Here is a 21,091-nt window from a genome sequence, read left to right as displayed (position 1 = left end):
CGTTGAGCTGGAGTACAATTTAATCTACTTTAACACCTGTAAGGCTGTAGGAACTGTAGAATGGTAGTTTGTAAATAGCAGCAGTGTTACTCGTTTGTGGGTGTGTATTTGTATTAGCATGTCCCTCCTTATATCCCTCCTTAACTTTCCCTAAAACCCTCTCGTGTTTCCAGCCACTCCCCTCAGACAATTACTACTTAAAAATATACCTATGTGTGAGGAGCTCTCCACTGTTGCAATGACCTCCAAACAGAAAAGATAAGAAAGACAGAAGCAAAGGTTGTTGCCTATAGGTTTGAGATTAACATTTTGTAGCACATGAGTAGTAGTACTGTAGTACTCCTTAATATATTACAAAATGCAGTTCGTGAATAGGGGGCAGATGTATCAAGCGTTTTTTTTGTCGCAAACGCTCCGAATCGCAAAATAGCAGCGTTTGCGACAAAAAACGGAAATGCGATGTATGAAAAAAATCTCATCGCAAAATTAAGGAATTGCTAAATTTGTGATTCCTTAATTTTGCGCTACCATTTAAGGAATTGCAAAAAGCGATTCCTTAAATGGTATGTAAGAAACAAGAACGTTTTGCGATTTCACACTAAGAAATCGCAAATTACCACCAACTTGTAGTTGGTGGTAATTTGCGAATTCTTTTACAATTGCACTTTTTGCAATTTGTAAAGGTGGCATGTGACGCTCATACATGCCCTTAGGGCAGGTATGTACGCCATATGCGCACACATGTCAATTTCAGGGGTGCAGCAGGGTGTCCTTAAGACACCCTTGAACCCTTGAAATTATTCTCAATTTGCGATCAGCAAATTGCGAATCGTAAATTGAGAATAATTTCACATTCATTCCTATAGGCCTCCTGGCCCATAGAAATGAATGGGAAATTATTCCTTAATTGCGTTTAGCAATTTGCTAATCGCAATTAAGGAATTTTAAGAAATCGCAAAAAAATAGCGAATTTCTACATACATACCATTTTGCAATTCTCAAATAGCGATTCCTTAATAATCACTATTTGGGAATCGCAAAAGGGTATCTTGGTACATCTGGCCCTAGGCTCCTACTTTCCCAACTTGCATACACTACATTGTAAATCAATCAACAGCTTCTTCAAGTTATATCAAAGGTCCCCCAAAAAGAAATCAGCATCTAGATAATGGTACCAGCACCTCTCGTTTATTCCATGAATTCTGTATTTCTTGAATATAAAGCAAATCGTCATGTAAAGCAAATAGTGTTTGCCAGTGTAACACAGGCTTCAAGTGTATGAAAACATATGCACTTATTTCAAAGTGTAGACAATCCGAACCCTTCCAGCAAACTGGATACTAATGGGGCTAAAACTGAGTATCTATATATTTTATCTCAAATAGGTAGTGGTGGATGGAACCATGTCTACTGCAGTCCTCAAGAATCTCATGTCACTCACCGAGTACCAGCTGGCAGTGTTTGCAATATATGTCACTGCTGCCAGTGAGGGTCTTCGTGGTACAGAAACAACATGTGAGTATCATCTTCCAAGAATTCCACTGCATCATTTCTACATCATTGATTATTTTATTATTAATTGTGCAGAGAACAATATGTATGAACAAATATTTCACTGCCTTACTTACTTATAAGTGTATGTTGATCGTTGAAAATATAAAGCCCTCAAATTAATGCGGCCAAAAAAAAATAGCCCCCATTTAGGTGTTCTTCACTACTACGCTATTATGCCAGCATAATAGGAATGAGTAACATGGCCTAAGGAAATAACCTACTCAGCCTGTGCCTTTCTTGCTTGCATATATTCCTGGCTGCACCTCCATCTGCCTGTATCTCTCTACTCATACATGTTATAGACCTTAACATTAGCAACAGCAACACGTATGGCTAGTCCGAAAATGTAAGTCAAATCTATTGGTTTGTACATCATCTAGTGTATCAGGGGAACCTCTCCTTGATCACCAATCCCTCACCAAAGCTGGCTCCATAATTTGAGTATCCTCAAGGAAAAACATTCAGCAAAGAAGCATTAGCATGCCAATAGGTTTTGCCTTTAAATTGTAAACCGTAACCTAAAAGTCAAATTGGCCGCTGGTGTGTGCACGCATGGGTGGCCATCTTTGAATGTTTTTTCTTCTGTTTGATGAGGAAAAGCATTCCTAGATTGCCAACAGTGCAGCACATACATGCAGAGACACAGGCAATCTTTGAATGGCTTATCCCTGAAAAACAAACATCCCATGCATGTGCATGCTTGCACATGTGTGCTAATTCATAGGTGGCCATTTTTCTTAAAGTGTAATTTACCAGTCCAACATGGCCAACAACTATTGTGGAACAGTAAATGTTGTTTAAAAAGTATGAGCAGGAGCACAAAAAGAAAGAAGCAAGTAGCCCTGTAGCAGAATGCAGCAACCCGGCCTGCACAACCGAAGTTGAATTACAAAAACACACAAATAAAAAAATATAGGAGGAAGTGTGGTTGTGGGGGAATAGAAGATGAGTGGGAGTGGGGTGAGAAGCAGAAACAGAGAGCTTGGAATCGGGGTGTTATGTTATAGAGTACTTGTAGAGCGCAGCTTTCTCTCCGTAGAGCATCATGGCACAGTGCGGATCCCTAATGGGCACAACAACTAGAACTAGGAGGGTCAGATGAGAGATCTACATAGAGCGCCTGGGGCAGAAAAAATCCAGGTTTTCAGAGCCTTCTTGAAGAGGGCCTCAGTTTGAATGAAACGCAGATGACTGGAGAGCAGATTCCAAGCTTTGGTCCCTAGTACAGCAATAGACTTCCCACCTTTTGTGGTATACCTGAAAACAGGGCCTTCAGAAGATTTGTATTGGACGACCTGAGTGTGCTGTGTGTCACATAGCGAGCAAACCTGGCCTGAAGATAGCGGGGGCTTGTGGAATTAAAAGCTCGGAAAGTAATTTTCAAGATCTTGAACAGGACTCTTTTATGGATGGGCAGCCAGTGAAGTGCTTTAAGGGCAGCTGATGCTGATGAGCTTCTAGGCTTTCTTAATACTAATCGAGCGGCTGCATGTTGCACCATCTGTAATGTGTTTATGACCGGTTTATCAGTTCCTGCATAGAGGTTGTTGCAATAATCATGTCTGGAGGTGATTAGGGCCACTACAGTTATTTTCCTAGCCATGCAGGGTAGAAGATCAAAAAAGAATTTAAGTGATTTTATCAGAAAAAAATATGACCCCGCCACAGCTAGGGATTGCTGGTGAAAGGAAAGTGGTGAGTCGAATTTCACACCCAGGTTTCTTACTACCGTCACTGTGTTAGAGGGGTGGGGAGTATCTGTGGACCACCATAAGCTGGGGTGGGAAGGCATTGGATTTCCCTAGTGGCATGATTTTCGTTTTTTCCGAATTACATTTAAAATGATTAACTTTCATCCAGTGAAAGACCGCAGTAAGACACTGTTGGAGATTTTCTTCAGCAAGTGTGGTGTTTTCATCTAGTACCAGAATTAATTGACTATCATCTGCATACGAAATTGTCTCAATGTTAAAAGACAATATCAGACTAATGAGGGGGGCATGTAGGTGTTAAAGAGCACATGGCTGAGGATGAAGCCCTGAGCAGGAGCAGGGATTTTTCTGCTGACTGATATTGGCCAGGAATAACAACTTGGCTACTATTTTGTAGAAATTACTTTAGCCAAGCCAAGGCAAGATGAGAAATGCCATATGATTTGAGACGGCCCAGAAGGATGTCATGTGAGTCCGTGTCAAAAGCGGCTGATAAGTCTAATAAGACCAGCACAGCAATTTTTTCCCTGGTCTAATAAAGATTTACGGGTTTCAGCTGTGTACAAAAGCGCTGATTCCGTTGAGTGCTGAGGCCTGAATCCTGACTAGTTGGGGTGTAGAATGTTTGCCACTTCTAAGTAGGTCATCAATTGAGTATTAACTCGTTTTTCTGTGATTTTACTGAAGCATGGAAGCAGGGATATAGGACGAAGATTGGTAAGAGTGGAGGCATCTGCAAGTTATTTTTTCTGGAGCGGTTTGACTGCTGCAATTTTCCATTCGTTGGGTACTTCTGCATGAAGGAGAGAGGCGGTTATTATGTTATTAATGACTGGATTAATAATGTCTATAATACCATGCATAATCTGATGGGGACATGGGTCAAACGGAGATCCTGATTTAAATGCAAGAATGGCCTAGCAGGATTGTTCTAGGCCAGCAACTTGAAAGGCCTGGAGAGACGGTCTATCATCTCCTAAATTAGAGGGCACTTCCACAGGGGGAACAGGGTGTGCTGGAAAATATTCTTGTAGCAGTTGGACTTTCTGTTAAAAAAGTCAGCAGCAATGCGGTCGCAAAGAGAATGTGAAGGGGGGAATCTCTTGTTGAAGGATTATAGGGTTGGTGAAGGAATTTACTATCTTAAAGATAGTTTTTGGATCTGGCATGGCCACATTAAGTAAGTTGGTGAAACAAGATTTTTTTTCAGCTTTGATCTGTTGGTGGTAATTTTTAAGGGCCGGTATAAACAAGGTTCGTTCTTCCAGTTTGTAACCTTGCCGCCATCTGCGTTCCAGTTTCCTGCAGTGGCTGTGTAGTTCCCTCAGGGTTTGGGTGTACCAAGGGGCGGAGGGTTTCTTAGGTGAACAATTTTTCAGTAGGATTGAAGGGGCAAGAGTGGATAACCATTAATTAAAACATTGATTATCCACTGATGGGTCCCCTGTCATCCTTCTAAACTTAGGCCTGGAGAGGCTGCCATATCGTTCCACCTGCGTCTGGTTTTATGAGTAGCGGGGGTGTGGCCAATGGGCATATTTCTGTGCCGACGCCTAATTTCAAAAGGTATAAACTTATGGTCAGACCAGGTGAGGCTAACTGGAGCATTAACTGTGAGGCTCGTTTGAGATGGAATAAGCAGAAGAAGAGAGCATGGAAATCATTCACTCCCATGGAGTGCTGAAGCATAAATAAGAAGATGGTCCCTTGCTTTTAACAGTAGAAAGATCCAAGTCAACCAGTCACAAACACTGTAAAGCTGCAATGCTGCAGGCGGGACTAACATAAGCGTATGGAGGAAAGCCATTCCATATGGAGCAAGACAAGAAAACCATCCAATGATGAGCAAGGGGCTGACCTAAAGACCACTCTGTATATTGGATTACAGACAATAGATCTTTGACAATAGATATCTGAAGTTGTATACAGGTGGGAGCTAAAACGCTTTAAGTCCACCCTCAAAAATAGAAGTTTGCACAAGTATTCAGCAAACACTAACACTTTTAAACTTCGGAACTAACCTCCTCTGCGTTTTGTAACATTTAAGAAAACATAATCAAATGTTATCATACTTTGTTTCTCCAGTGATCCTGCTACGACTTGAAGCATTAACTCCCTGTTGTTCACAAAAGAGCATAAATGGCCTTTCAAAAGATTAAGAACTGTCAGTATTTTAAACTACATGTCAAACATTGCCTGGTACTCTTTGAAGTTGTTAGAAAGTGCTGAAAAGATGCATCTACAATATAATACACTCTAAACGTAGTGTTAATGCAGTTTTCAAATACTTTAGTGCTGTTGAAACAGTTTAAAGCGAAAACTATGCAAATGTGTATATATTTTTTAATCCTGCATATCTGAACAGGTGTGTAAATAATTTACATAAAACATTTTAATGCACAGTCACATCTGTTATTTCACTCATTTGTTGGACTGGTTGCTTCATTCCTATTAAATGAAATTTACTTTGTTTCTGCTTAAATAATGTTTTTGTGTTTTTTAACCGACATAGTTGGGCAGGCATGTGCTTTCATGAGATACTTTGTCCAAATGTTACTTTTCAAGTCCAAATATCATGAATTTAACACAAGTGAAGGTTTGGCGCTTTAAAAAGGGCCACAGGCCATTCTGTGGCAATTAATCATAGCCGTTACTAACCAATGCCATAAAGGCGGTGACCGCATTGTCTCATTTTATGCTTTCAGTGGCTTTGCCGATGGCATCTGACCTTGAGTTGTATGATGTGACCCACAACAGCATGCGGGCTCGATGGAACGGGGTGGCAGGTGCCACCGGGTACATGATTCTCTATGCCCCTCTGACCGAAGGTCTGACAACTGATGAGAAAGAGGTAACCATCATTTTCACAAATGTCGCTTTGATTTGAAAAAATACTGTGAAAATACCTTATTTTCAACTACAAAGTTTGTGCTTACAAATGCTTCATTCATTTCTCCAGGTTTAGTATTGTTACTAACACAGCAAGTATACGAATCGTATGTACATTTATCCGATAGGATATTGGTTATGAGCCTGGACTATAAGTCGTTTTCTAAATATAGCCATAATTTCATGGATTTTATAGAGAGTCTTGTTAGACGTTCCCTAGGAATGTTTAACAAGGTTATGCCAGAAAACAGATGGTTTTTTTTCTGGAATGTATGTACCAAGAGCTGTGGTTGATTTATGAAAAAGGTTAAATGTGTTTCTCTCTACTACTGATTAGTTAGGCTATAGGATTCCCAAACCAAGGTGGAAAATGAGAATGAATGGTTTCACTGAAGAAGAAGAAGTTAGGAAAAGGGGTTTAAACCATTCAGAAGTTCTCAAACAGTTCCAGAGCTATGAATATGCACATATTGCACCATTACAAGGTGCATTGCCCACTGAAGCGAAGTTCTTTGCCTGGCGGTTGATTCCTTCTATGACTACTGTCAGTCATTTTAACACTCATGAGAACTTTTGTTACCTTCTTTCTGGTTTTACAAGAATGTCTGGTGCGAGGCACTGTCACTTCTACACAACAATGTATTTCCTTTGTGCATGTATTCTCCCATGGTCCTTTGTGTCCGCTCTGCAGGTGAACAGGTTTTTGAAAGACTTGTGCAATTTTGTCGATAAATTTGCAAAACCAAGTGCATGGACACTTTTTGTGAATGAGCACAACCTACGTAAGGGCCACACATTCTGTCCGCAGTGGTGCCTGCGTCAAAGTGCACCCGGACAGAGTAGTGATTGAATCTCATGCACCCTGTCTTTGTGCACATGATCTCCGATGATGCTTGCGTGGTTCCATAAAGCCCCATTAATTGGGGGTTGGTCTTAAACTCCTCCCGTCGTTGTGGGGTGACGGGTGGCTTCAGGGTTGGCCTGGGAGCAGGTTGCCCGATAGCATAGACAAAGATCATGGCTCCTGCCACACTTTAAGTGTCTGTGCATGGATGTTCACTCTCTTCCATTTTAAGTGGCCTTTGACTCTAAAGCACCCCCTTACCACTGTTAGGGATCCAGGGCATCCTCGGTGACCATCGCTGCTCTGACGCACTGGATGCTCCAGAGGGCAGGGGTTAAATGTGTGCCACCTCCCTGGTGGTGCTGGTTCAGCCTCTACCCCATGGCACTCTTTGCCTGTGCTTCCTCTGTCCTAGCTTTAACACAGACTTTGGGGTAACTAGCGTGGGGGCTCAATGCCATGCAGATATGGGAATGCCCTCTTTTTGATGCCCTTTAAGAGTAATATGGTATTCCATATTCACAAAGGACAGTGCAGCACATTTTGTCACACATTGATATGCCCCTAGTAGGACAAATGACCTGGAGGGTCCAGTTTATTTTATACATACTCTTGGACTTCGCCTGGTGCGTTTTACTTTATTTAAGGGTTGGCTTTAAGGGTTCATGATTCAATCTTTTAGATGATTTAGGTGGTTAGTCTGGTATGGAATGCTAGGTTTGTGAGCGCCATATACAATATAAGTAGTTTCGTTTTTGCACAATGAGCATATGCATTAACTCAAGGTATGGCGTGTGACTTTAAATAATTGGTTCGTTCAGAGTGGTTCTGTTGGGGCCAGGAGCTGTTTTAATTGCCTGATCTGCAACACACAGCACTGCTAGATTAGAAAAATACATATTTTTTCTTAAGTTTCCACTTGCTGTAGAATAGCAGATGGATTCTCTTCAAGTGGTGCCACTTTCCACAACTGCAGCAGATTCTGACTTAAAACAGGTTTTAGGTTTGGTAATCTCAGGATTAGGACCATATGTGCCTGGTATTCACTGCAATTGTGCATTTGAATTTGATTTTCACAGTCACTTCTATCTTCTACAATCTCGGTTCGTTTTTTACTCTTCATCTCTGCTCCGTGAGGAAATGAATGCAGGATGACCCTGTGAGAGGAAAGGAAAGCAAAACAGAGAGGGCAGAGCTAAAAGAAAAACGAGACACATCTCATGTACTCTAGAATTTATCCACATGCATCGATTTGTGCGTCCACCCATCCATCAAACCAACCACCCAGCCACCACATGCACAAATCCGCCGCTTCACTTACACCCATGCCTTCGTACATACAGCTGCACTCACTCCTTCATCATCCATCTCCTCATTCATAGTTTCGCCATTCACTATTTATCCAGTCCCAAAAACGTATCCACCCATCCAGTTATGCATTCACCCCCCATCCACCCATCCGCCTCCATGTACTAATGCATTCATTCATCCACATCCGCACAGAACACAGCTGCTAATATTGGAACTGTAGTGAACTAGGTTTGAATCCAGGTGACGTCGGCTCAACAACCTGTGATTTTGGGCACATCGCTTCATCTTTGGACAGAAGCAAAAACACAAAACGTGACCAAAAGTACGACAGGCTACAAAACACATGCACTCTTAATAAATGCTGAAAGCAGCACACAACGTTAAATTGTATTAAACTGATATTTAAAAAAACAGGTCAAACAGACCCACTGAAGGCTGCAGGTCCCCATCACAGGAAGAGGAAGCGGTGGCTGCGGGCAACAGCAGCCAGGCAGCAGCATGGGCACGGGATAAGTAAAAAATAAAAAAAACCAATCTCGAAACAATAGATTAAAATGGCTGCTGCGCATGTTTAAAAGCAGTTGAGCGGTGCTTTCAGGGAGAGCAGACCACCGAAGAGGTTTGATGTATGTATGGCCTTGACAGCGGGGATGGCCCACAAAGCAGATACAGTATGTCTCAGTTCGAGACAGCGCATGCGCGCCGTCTAGAGCTGACACCTAAAAATGACTACGCCTCTTTACACACTGTGAAAGATTCCCTAAATGGTCTGAGACCTCTAACCCAATTTATGGTGCCCCGTGGGAGTACATGCTGGAAGCACAAAGATGTTGCCACTAACCACAAGACATTCTGTAAATTTGCCGCAGGCACAAAGGTCGTAACCTTTGGGTGCTAAATTCACTACCAGACTGTACTCATGTTCCGTAATGACAATGCTGCAATATGGTAACTTTAGAAGTTCCCACTATTAGCATGCCACACGATCTTGAATGCTTACTGAACTTGTAAAAAAAACCATTAATTTTTATTATGTTGTAGTTCGCAATTTCGCTTTCAAGACATGCCAGCTGTCAGTCTGTAAATGTAATGTTGTCATTACATCTGTCAGCAGTGCAAGAATTCCGTTGTGTTTTTTTCCTGTAATTCTAAAGGGTACTTTGTTCACATTATCTAACACACTCTTCTTTTCTGTAAAAAATTAACGGCAGTCTTCAAGTTTGGCCCGGAAGCAATCCTCACACTTGACCCGGCCCAAGAAGTCTATCCCTTGTGCTACTTAAAAATAGGATTTACATGTAAGCATATGGGGCGATTGACAGAGGTATAGACTGAGTAATGTACAGTAAGTCATAAGTTACATTTATTCATGTATGTCGTTTAATAATTTTTAGGTACATGCATTTCAGTCACGTCGAGTACTCATAGCTCACCGTATGTGCAATGAACTTACATACAGTGGGAATAAAAGACCTTTTCCCAAGCCCACCATTTAAAGATTGTGGGCAACACCTACATTACATACACACAAGGTTAGGAACATTTTGGGATTCTATTCCTACAGAAACACGGCATGCAGGCACCCCTTCCAACATATACGTTTGAATGGAGCGCTTGCACACAATTGCTGCACTACTTACTGCTGCTTTTTTGGGTCTAATTTAGGTGCTCACATAAATGTGAGAAATGCATGCCAGAGTTTGTGAATATCTCCCAAAAATGTTAGTTTCCAGTGCTTAATTTGAGCCGGTGGTTTCCAGTGCTCTGCACCAGCATTTATTTGTCAACATAGGCTCTTGTAACAGTTTGCCACAAGGTGGCGCTGTCTGAGATGACCACAACAACAGTTAATTATTAATTCCATATACATTAAAAATGACTATTTCCGGTCTCCCAGGCCATTCTTATAGCTTTGGGAGCCTGGAATAGTCCAAATTGCCACATTTACATGAGTGTGATGGTTAGTGGGTATGCTTTTACTGTCATTGGCAGCATGGAGTGGAAATGTCTGGTGCAAGCTGCAGTGGCCTCCTCACGAGAGCACGGACACCTATCTAATTACAAATTAAGGACTGCATGTGCATACAATCTAGGTCGGAAACGATCTACATGCATTATGACACCATTTCTGACATAAATCTGATACATGAGGGTGTAATTCTGATTTACGCCTTCAAAAATCTTTGTGACTCCTCTTAGCGTTTTCCTATAGTGGGTAGGTTATCTGGATTATTTCACATCACAAAATAGGAGGCATGTGTACAATGGCCTGGGACCTACCTAGTGATGGCTATGACCAGCCAAGGGATTTAGTGGAAAATTGTTCCTGCCAACGAGGTGTCAGCACCCACTTGCTGCACTTCCTGGAGGAGTGTGGTGTGGTCTCAGCAGCTTTGTTAAGTCCTATACTCCAGGGTTGCCTGCACAGATGGAAGCAGATCTCCCTGTTTATTGACAAACAGTCCAGGGAAGAGGGGAAGTCAGATAGTCTACAGGGACGAGCAGAGCTGGGTCCTGGGCAACTGGGTGGTTAAAACCACACCTTGAGAAAGGAAGATTTAGAAGCTACTGCTCCTGCTCCTAAAAGCTTTTCAATCATTGCATTAGAAGTCAGCTTCTGCTACAGATCCATGTTGGAGGGATGCCAAATATTACTGATAAAATATAGATTGAAACGCTGGAAGTCTGCCAGAAATCAACTGTTCGACACAGCCTGGAAGGAGCACCTTGTCCCTTCTCCCTGCATCCAATACACATTGACCAGGAAAAAGCAAACATCTCTTCATAGCCTTGCAACTGAAACTCTAGAGCTTAGCCTGATGTGCATTTCATTAACAAGCATTGGCAATGCCAATAGATCTGACTTTAAAGGAATGTTGTTTGGTAATGTGAAGCCTTACAAGTAAATCTATTTCAAAGAACACAGGTCCTAAGAAAATAATAATGTACACAACATAATTAGAATATAACCAACAATGGGTTACTCTAGCAATCCAGTGTCCAGCCGGACATGGAGTTTTATTTTTACAATGGAGAAAATAAAGTCAGAAATACTTTGAACAGCATAAATAGTGAGGCACAAGCCTGTACCTTTAAAGGACCGGGAAGTGTGGGGTATATTGTTACCCTTGGTCCTCGGCCATTATTTCGGGTCCCCCTTGTTTGTTTGAAATTGCCTTACAAGTAAATATCATGGGAAAAGATATGTATTTGTGTGGAAGCAAAGAACCGTAGAAAAATATTGGTATTGGTTAAAAGGTCAGGTGACAGTTGCATTGTCAAGCCAGGTGTAAAAATCCATGTGGATTAACGGCTGCCCTCCTCCCATCTGTGCTGCTGTCAATTCAGACTATACAAAGAGATCATGCTTTGGTGATAAAATTTGAACAGCTCGAACTGGAAAGAACAGTTGACACCCTAGACACTTTCAGTGTCAAATTAGGATATTTGACACTTCAAAATATGCGCAGCCATATCTGACAAGCATGACAACCCCCAGAAAAAGGAGGCTCCCTGGACTGAAGTGGTGTACTTCTGCTAAGAACAGTATTGCTGTGCAATCTAATCTGGCACCTACAGATAGTTGTGCATGTGGCCAGAAAGAAGAGCCGTTCTACTTCATCTTGAAATGTTCACTGTACCATGAAATTTGAGAGCAATAGCAAAAACAGCTGGTGACAAAGGAACAAACAGTATGTCACCTGCCCATTGACATGTCTGATTTAACAACGATACTGACAGGCTAATTATTGGCTATGACTTCAGCAGTAAGAGCAAAGCATTTGCCAGAGTAGAGATGCAGACTGATCAATAAAAGAACAGTAAAGTAAAGACAGTGAAAGCAACTGCTGTGACACACCAGAACCTAAATGCTGCCCATAATCGAACTGCGCTACATAGCCCCATAGGCGCTCTACAGCCTTAACTTTTGAACTCCAATTTTTACATTTTAATGCTGTTACTTTTCTCTAGCATACATAGATGCATTTATGTGTCCCTGATTCTTTGTGCAAAAGGAACTTATGCCGACAGCACCTAAATAAAACTTGTCAAACTTGTCTACATTCCGAAATCACTGCATCGGGAATTCCAATGTAGTTGGAATGAGGGCTTTGGTGGGTGAACTGCTAATGGTAAACTACATTTTAGTAAGGAGGTTAAAACTTAGGGTCCAATTTAGAATGGGTCGACAGGGTACTCTGTTGCAAATGTCACAGAGTACCCTGCCCGCCAAACCCTAGGTGCATATGCCTCATTTATAGACAGGTGGACTTTAAGAATTCTGTCAACTGAGCCTCCATGGGCTTCATTAACAGAATACTTCTTCTGACGGCACAACTGAGTAGGGGCTGTTGGAGGAACGGCATTACACCATCCCCCCTATGTGGGGTAAATGGTGCAATGCTTTTTATTTCCTATCTGTCACTGGCAGGAAAAAAAATTGGTGGTGAAGAACAGGCAACACCCAAAATGACTCCCATTCCCTGTGAGAAACTTTCCATGGTGTAGAGAAAAAAACTTCCCATTTTGGGATTTTATTTTTGAAAAATAAAAAGCCTTTGAACAGCTTGACACCCGGCCATCATGGATGACGGTACCGTTAGTCAAACATTTTGTACATTGACAGGAACTGTCATGACGATGGTTCCTGTCAATATAGAGAGTTATCTGTAAGACTGGTGGACATCTATAAATTTGACTTGCGGAGGTCCCTCGGGATGGCGGAGATAATGTCACTAACCAACATTCACTAACACCACCATTAGAGGCACCCTTGCATACAGATCACCAGGACCAAGAACCAGCTTCAGAAATGCCATCACTGAATTAATCACCCTGCTCGCCATCGAATCCGAACACTATTTCTTACTGTGAGACCTAAACTTCCACCTAGACGACAAACCAGCTCCACCGACCTCCTGAAAAAACTGGATTGCAAAGGCCTCAAGCAGCTAGTCACTGCCCCACGCACAAATCAAGACATACGCTGGACCCCATCTTCACGTCCAGTAACAGAATCAGATACAGACACACATCGGAACTTACCTTGTAGGACCACTCCATCGCGCACTTCACCATCGCCGAAGCTGCCCTCACCCCCCCAATGGACAAAGCGTCCCCTTCTGCAGATGATCCAAGTTCACTCAGCTACAATGGACCGACCCCTCAGAACCACGCAGCCCAAAGAGACAACCTACTTGGATCAGACTGTGCAGAACTTCAACGACTGGATCACCAGCGTCGCCGACCGAGTCGACCCCACTAAATGACCACAGACCCTCCAGACCAGCCAGTTGTTACACCTCAGAACTCTGCATTTCGAAACGCAGATGCAACCAACTAGAAAGAAGATGGTGCACAAGTATGAATCATACCGACAGAGTCAGTTTCAAGTCAGCCCTCACAACTACCACCAACAGATAAAATCCACGAAATAAGGAGGCTTTGCCTCTCCGAATTAACACAAGTGCCAACAAAACCAAGGAACTTTTCACCATCATCAGAGAGTTTGCCTGTCCGTTTGCCACCAAAAACGCTATTACCTCATCACAGGAACTCTGCAACACCCTCTCTGACCACTTCCACAAGTCCGACCACTTTCACAACAAGATAGCATTCATCTATAAAAACTTAGATCCCTCCCAACCCTCCGACCTCCTCAGCCACCAATCAACCGCCTCCACCACCCACCACCCTCTCGCTGCATGGGAACAACTCAGCACACTGAACACAGCCATTCTGATGAACACCATCCACTCAGGAGCCCCCTCCAATCCCTACCCCAGCGGACTCTTCAACCTCAGAAGAGACAAGATCAGCCGCCAACTCACGACCATCCTCAATGCCTCAACCACGGCCACTTTCCCTGACCGCTCCTCAAGAAACCCTCGACAGACCCCTGTGAGTTCCTGAACTACCATCCCATTTCGCTGCTCATCTACCCTGCCAATGTCCTGGTTCTCCATCAACATCCAACCTAATGAACACCTGGAGCGGAAAACCTACTAGACCCCTCCCATTCAGGCTTAAGAACCAACCACAGCACCAAGACAGCTCTAATCATCGCAACAGATGACATCTGCACCCTACTCAACAGAGGAGATTCAGCCACCCTGATCCTGCTTGACCTCTCTGCAGCTTTTGGCACCGTCTCCCACCATCATCAATCGCCTTTGCCAGAACGGCATCACAGACAATGCACTCAAATAGATTGCATCCTTTCTAGCAGGATGCACCCAGAAAGTCAGACTTTCTCCCTTCACATCGCAAGTCAAGCACAACATACATTGCATTCCCTAGGGATCATCCCTCAGCCCAACCCTCTTCAGCGTCTACAATACACCACTTGCAGACATCATCAGATTGCACGACTTCAACATCATCTCCTATGTCGAAGACACCCAGCTCGTCCTATCACTCTAAGCCGACTTCACCATGATGAAGACTAACTTACACAAATATGAAGAACAGCTCAGCCTGGTACAGACCCTAGTACAGTACCTTGACGACGTCAGGAATTAAAGACGATGTGGGGCGCAGGGGAGGTGAGGTGTCGCGGAGGCAGTTATGGTGTCGGTCCTTACTGCTATGTAGATTGTTGGCGTGTCAGGTGTCGGTTCCTGGAGACGGTGCAGAGTCGTTGAGCTGCTGACGCCCAGGGACGATGCGAGGTGCAGGGGAGATAATGTGGCATTTACGGCAAGGCATCAGTTCCGATCGTGATGTGGTGTTGGATGAAACATTGAGGGTCAGACTGTGAGCTGTTGACTTTGTGGTGTCACACCACAAGGCCGTAGGTGCTGTGGTGGAGTCGGAGTCAAGTGTCATGGACTTCAGTGGCGTGGTACTCTTGACTCACACAGGGCGTTTCTTTGGAGGCGCTTCAGCCACGTTGGAGCTTGCACTGTAAGTTTGCAATTGTTGCGTTGAGCAGGGACCACAGCTTTGCTGTATGCAGCGGTGCTGTGTTAAAGAGCGGCACCAGTCCCAATGTCATGCTCAAAGTCGATGTGCTGATTTCTTCTTCTTAGCACAGAAAACTCACTTCCAAGGTCCCAGGAGCTGGATTTGGCACCACTTGGCAGAGTAGGGTTCTCAGCAGAGGAGCACAGGTGCTGCAGATGAAGTCTTTGTCTGAGATTTCAAATAGGAGGCAAGCGCAACTCAATCCTTTAGAAAAACGTAGACAGCAGGATGCAGAGAGCAGAGTCCAGTCCTCTCACTCCCAGGAGAGAAGCAGCAGGTAGCAGGCCAACACAGCAAAGCAAACAGCAATGTGGCAGTCCCTCCTGGCAGCATAACAGCTCTTCCTGGCAGAATGCCATCAGTTCGGAAGTGTTCTGAGTAATGGTGTCAGAGGTCCCTTATACTCATGTTAGTCTTTGAGGTAGGGAGACTTCAAAGAAAGGTCTTGTAGTGCACAAGACCCTGCCCTTCCTGGCCCTGGTCCAGACCCATTACAGGGGGTTGGGATAGGAAGCTATTTGTGTGGGAACAGGCTCAGTCCTATTCAATAGCAAGTGTCAAGTCCTCCCCCTAACTCTAGCTCAGGAAACCGATCAGCCGAGGGGCCATCAGGATATGCAGGGCACACCTCAGCTCCCTTTGGGTGTAACTGTGTAGAGTGAATTCACAAAGCTCAGCTGTCACCCTGACCCAGACGTGTATTCTAGGGATAGGAAGAGGCACAGAATGGTTAAAGTAAGAAAATTCCAACTTTCTGAAAACAAGCATTCTCAGACCTGCAATTTAAAAACAACTTCATTAAAAGATAGGTCTGTAAATTGTGAGTCCAGAGACATCAAACTACAATTTTCAATCTGATCCCAATTGGAAGATACACTTGTAAAGCGTTGCAATGCAGCTCCAAAGCTAACATATGAAAGTGATAGGCCTTCCTGGAGTAAAAAACGAATGTAGCAGTTTTTCACTACCAGGGCATGTAAAACTTAAAGCCACATGTCCTACCTTTAAAATACATTGCACCCTGCCCATGGGGCTACATAAGGCCTACCTGTGATTGTGGGTGAGCTGCAGGCTGGAAAAGCAGGCAAGGAGGCCGAATATAGTGGGCTATGCTGGTGTTTTATTTCACACGAGGCAGAGAACAAGTCATAAGAAAAAAAAGGTTCCAGGGGAGTTCTTCGGGTCCTCTTCAGGTCTTGGGTCCGGGTTCCGGTCTTCGGACGTCTGGTGACGGGTCCGGAGTCGGGGAGGATCCTCGGAGGGCAATAAGAGAAAAGAAAAGGGGACCGTTAGTCCTGTTTGGGCTTCGGGGAGTAGGTGTATCATTCACCCTCACCCGGGTAGTGTGGGAGGGAGAGAAGACTGTGAGGAAGAGAGGTATCGGGCGGAGAAAAGGGACGGTACAAAGCAAGAGTGTCAGATAAAGTCGTGAGGGGAAGGACTTTCTACACAGTGGAAACGCTCTACAAGTATTTACAGTGCAAGTATCACGTCATTTGTGCCTTAAAGGGAGTTCTATACAGAATATTTACAGCGAGCCCCTAGCGAGCACTGTGGAAGAACAAACAGGGTACTCACACGGTCCGCCGCAACTCTCCAGTGAGTTGCGGCTGCTCTTCAGCCACCTCCTGGGGACTCCACCAATCTTCGGTCCACACGTCTTCGTCGGCGTTCGCCTGCTCTCCTTCTACAGCTCCAGTCCGAGTGTCCTGCCACGATGCTCCGACGGCGTTCTGGTCTCTGCTCTCGGTTTTTCCTTGTTCTGGCGCTGCCACGGGGGAGGGACTTCCGGGGTCAGGGGGATGTACTTCCTGTCGACGCTGGTCTCCGGTTGGTTCCTGCAAGATAGAGAGGGGCGGGGGTCTAATTGTCATGGTTACTGCTCCGTGCCTCGTACCTGACACAGGGAAATGTCCAAGGGGTTTCAGTCCAGGCGGAAAGGACGGGGGTAAGTGTTTGAGAGGGCCGAGTCCCGGCGGGGAGGAAAGCGGGACCGTATCACACTACCTTAGGGATGCCTTACATGTAATGAAAGTAAATCTTTGGTCCTGGTGAGTAGGTGTACTTGTCAGGTCGACATGACAGTTTAATACTACACACAGAGGCTCTGCAGTGGCAGGCCTGAGACATGTTGGAAGGGCTACTATGTGGGTGGCACAATCAATGCTGCAAGACCAGTGGGTAAAATAAACAATTGATGCTGGACAATGCAAACATTCAGTCCCAGTCACAAGGATCTGAGTTTAATCCATAATTCTTCTGCTGACCTCACCACCCCAGGTTGGACCCAGCCATATTGAAATTAGTCTTGACCCTGTTCCTTGTGGGAACAGTCCAGCCCGAACTGCCAAGCCAGGTCCTCCCTGGACCGGAAACAAGCATCCTGGGACCGGTATGAGGGCATCACCCTTCATCAGCCAGGCTAGCTTGAATCCAGTGGTGTGGTGAGCACGGGACCCATGTCTAGACCCATGTCTAGACATACTAACGAGGTCCATGCGGGTAGATTTAGTTCAAGACGTTTTATTGTAGTAAGTTACAGGATATGTATATCAGCCCCACCAGGAGCAGCCAGCATGCTGCTCAGCCCAATCTCAACTGTGACTTCTCCTTACAGGCTCTCAACATTTCAAAGCGCATCATCACTGCAACATTCCACTTGGTGAGCAAGTGGTGAAAATGGCATAACTTTTATATGGACAGAATACTAGGATACTACATAGCCCCCTTTCTTATATAACAAAAGCAATAAAGATGGTAAACTGAGAAGGGAGAACTATAAATGAGGTGAGAAGGGAGAACCATAAAAGAGGAATACAGAAACAGCATAAACGATGCAAAGATGTGAACAACAAGGAGGAAACAGAAAGATAGGTGGGAGTAGAAAAAGAGGAAGCAACAGATGAAAAAAACAGATAAATATAACCCATTCTCCCGTCTATAAATAAAAACAGAAAAGGATGGAAAGACACAGCGAAAGAAAACGAGAAAGAGGATAGACGTGAAAGCACCAATGACTACCCCCCAGACACACCTACTGGCTAGACAGGCATGCGAGGAGGCAAGGTATAGCACAACACAACAAAACACTGGACTACATCCTGACACACAAAGTGGTGAAGGAAAATTAACCTCAAGAGGAAAAAAAAACAAAAAATGCACGATAAGGGAAAGACAGAGGACAAAGAGAGACTAACAATAAAAAAACAAGAATCCAGGGATGACAAGAAGGAAATATATCACAAGGAGAACAGAAAAAGCAAGAAAACAGAGAAGATGAGGAGAAAACACAATAAGATCACTCATACTTCCCTGTCATAAAATTGACGTTCTAATATAATATAAACATAACATTGCATTGCAAAATTTCACAGTGTAAAATAATGAAGGCAGAACATTGAGAAAATGACAGCAAATGGGACTGGGACCCATGAAACACACCCTATGTAAGGGTAAAGATGTACCCAACGTATGTGAGAATGGGACTAAAACCCATGACCAACCCCTACCCCGAGGAAAAAGGGTGAGGAGCTACTGCAAATGGGACTAAGACCCATGAAATGGTAGCCCATGTGAGGACAACCCCAGTGTAGAGGTCACTGTAGTAATGGGACTATAACCCATACAACACACCTGTAGGATAACATGGGACTGAAACCCATGACCTACCCAAGATGAAAGGGAGGATAGCTAATGTGAACTACTGTATATGTGTCAGAACCCGTAACCTGCCCCTAAGAAGAGGGACGGTTAACTAATGTAAAAGGGACTAACACCCATGCATAGATGCCCTGAGAGAGAGTGGGAACCGTAAGTAGCCCAATGAAAGAAAGTATATAGTGAGCAAATGGGACTAGAACCCATTGCTATCCCTATGTAGGGAATACAATGTAGATTGCATGCATGTCAATGAAAATAATTAACCCCTGAAGGTGTATACCCAGAGTCCATGTACGTACAATGTTGAGCCCAACAAAACCCACCATACAATCCTATGAAGGATAAAAGTGGAGAAAAACAGTAACTTTGTATATCATCGCGGTGAGCGACCTCTCACCCTAGTAGTACTTGACTAGAACATCCCTTGCGTAAGGGTGACTATGCTTACTAAATAAATGGGCAGCTAAACCCATGACGCAATCTCACGTGTAAGGGATGCAACAATAGATGTAGAGGTGTGACCACAAATGTACTGTGCATAGTAAGCATGACACCTTAGTGAAAATGTGAAAACGTGGGCCAGAAACGACTCCTAATACAAACCCTGTAGTGAGGAATATGTAAACATCAACGTAAAGACATAGAGTAAATACAATGTAAAGTGTAAAATTATACACTGCCATGACGTCCATGCAAAGAACAACAAGTTCATGAGAGTAATCACCCCACATAGACTATCAACGAACAAAATCAAGTTTCTATAACATTGAGCTAGAAAGAAGACTGAGGAGCCCACATAGGGTACAGACAGCAAAACTTGAAAATTGCCTCACAAGAGTGTAACTGATTCAAACCAACCCACAGTCAATATTTAAAAAAAAAAATTGACCCAGAGACACTGCAGCTTTACCCAACTGTTCCATTGCTTGTGGAGAGCAGCTGTAACCTTGAATCTTGCGATGTTCCTGGTCATCTTCAAATTCTCATAGCATTGAGCAGGTACACACGGACTAGATCTTATGTACCAACACAGACAAACACCATGGCTCCTTCAAGTTTCAAATAAGCGTTTAGAAAAAACAAGTGGTTGGCATAACGTGAGAAGAGACAGTCTGGGAACTGCAATAAATTCCCTGACTTGTGATGAGTCTCCAGTCTCAATATGGCGGTATTCTGACGATGTATATGCAGAGTGGCTTTCGGTGCATCAGTGCACCAAAACATTCTTGCAGGAATTTGCACATTTTATGGCGTGACAGCAGCAGCTACAGCAAGCCCTTCACGCGACCACCAGAAACAATAAGTGGCGTACAAGTAATTTAAAAATGTGCCACGCTGCCCTTTTCAATAATAATGCGCTGTCTTAATTGTAAAGTTGACTAACTCCCACGATGTTGCCTAGAAGCTAGTTTGAAGAGTCAAAAAAATGTTAGTCACACGCTGTATAAGCGGCGTACCACTTTAAGACGAACCAACCACGCTGTAAAGAATCCACAATTGAAGCAGCGTACTCACAGTTATTCAGGCCCATAAGATAGCTCCTTGTCTTGTAAGGGCAAAGTGATGCAGGAGCTGGATTAAACCAAGTAGCCTCTCAAAAACTGCACACAGAAGAAGGACCAATAGTAGCCTGTTCTTGTGCCAGACGACTTCTAAAATACTAACCTCTTGACACGCAGGAGTAACTGTACGGTGAACTAGGCAGTCCAAAATGGGTAATCTAGATGAGCACAGCACGCTTAGACTAGGGCTGTCAGATGGTGATGTCACTGGTTGGGCTGAGAGGTATAGTGCTTCATCTTTACCTGTTTCTTGTTGTCTTCTTTGCTTTTATTTGAAAGACTTTTTCTATCATGTTGACATCTTTGTAGTTCTGTGTAGAACATCCTTGTAATTTTTCACAAGATAGGCAGGAGGAGAACACTCTAACACCAGCCAAGAGTTCCAGGACCTCAGTAACAGTGCTTGATGGTCAGGACCCACTTCCAACAGAATCCACCAGCAACGTCCAGGGCAGGACTAATTGTAACTATTCAGCTGGGCTCTTTCAGGAAAATGAGTTTTTTTCAGACTTTGTGTCCCTGTTTTTTAATAGGAGGTCAACCAGCTGACCATTTCTTCCTCCTGAGCACAAATGTGAGGAGGTCAAGCTCTT

General features: G+C 43.8%; 1 protein-coding gene across 1 annotated transcript in view; it reads left to right on the top strand.

Annotated features, from left to right (window-relative positions):
• The window catches only part of COL14A1 (collagen type XIV alpha 1 chain), a 559,513-nt gene that overhangs the window by 293,543 nt on the left and 244,879 nt on the right, over positions 1-21,091 (top strand). Inside the window, exons 11-12 of the mRNA XM_078686835.1 lie at positions 1,386-1,515; positions 5,972-6,117. Of these exons, the coding sequence (XP_078542961.1) occupies positions 1,386-1,515; positions 5,972-6,117 (276 nt within the window). The remainder of the gene's footprint in view (positions 1-1,385; positions 1,516-5,971; positions 6,118-21,091) is intronic.

The sequence above is a fragment of the Lissotriton helveticus genome, chromosome 4_1 (genome assembly GCF_964261635.1).
Source record: "Lissotriton helveticus chromosome 4_1, aLisHel1.1, whole genome shotgun sequence".
NCBI lineage: Eukaryota > Metazoa > Chordata > Amphibia > Caudata > Salamandridae > Lissotriton > Lissotriton helveticus.
Note: the sequence above shows the minus strand (reverse complement) of the source record. Positions and strands in the feature narration are given on the sequence as shown.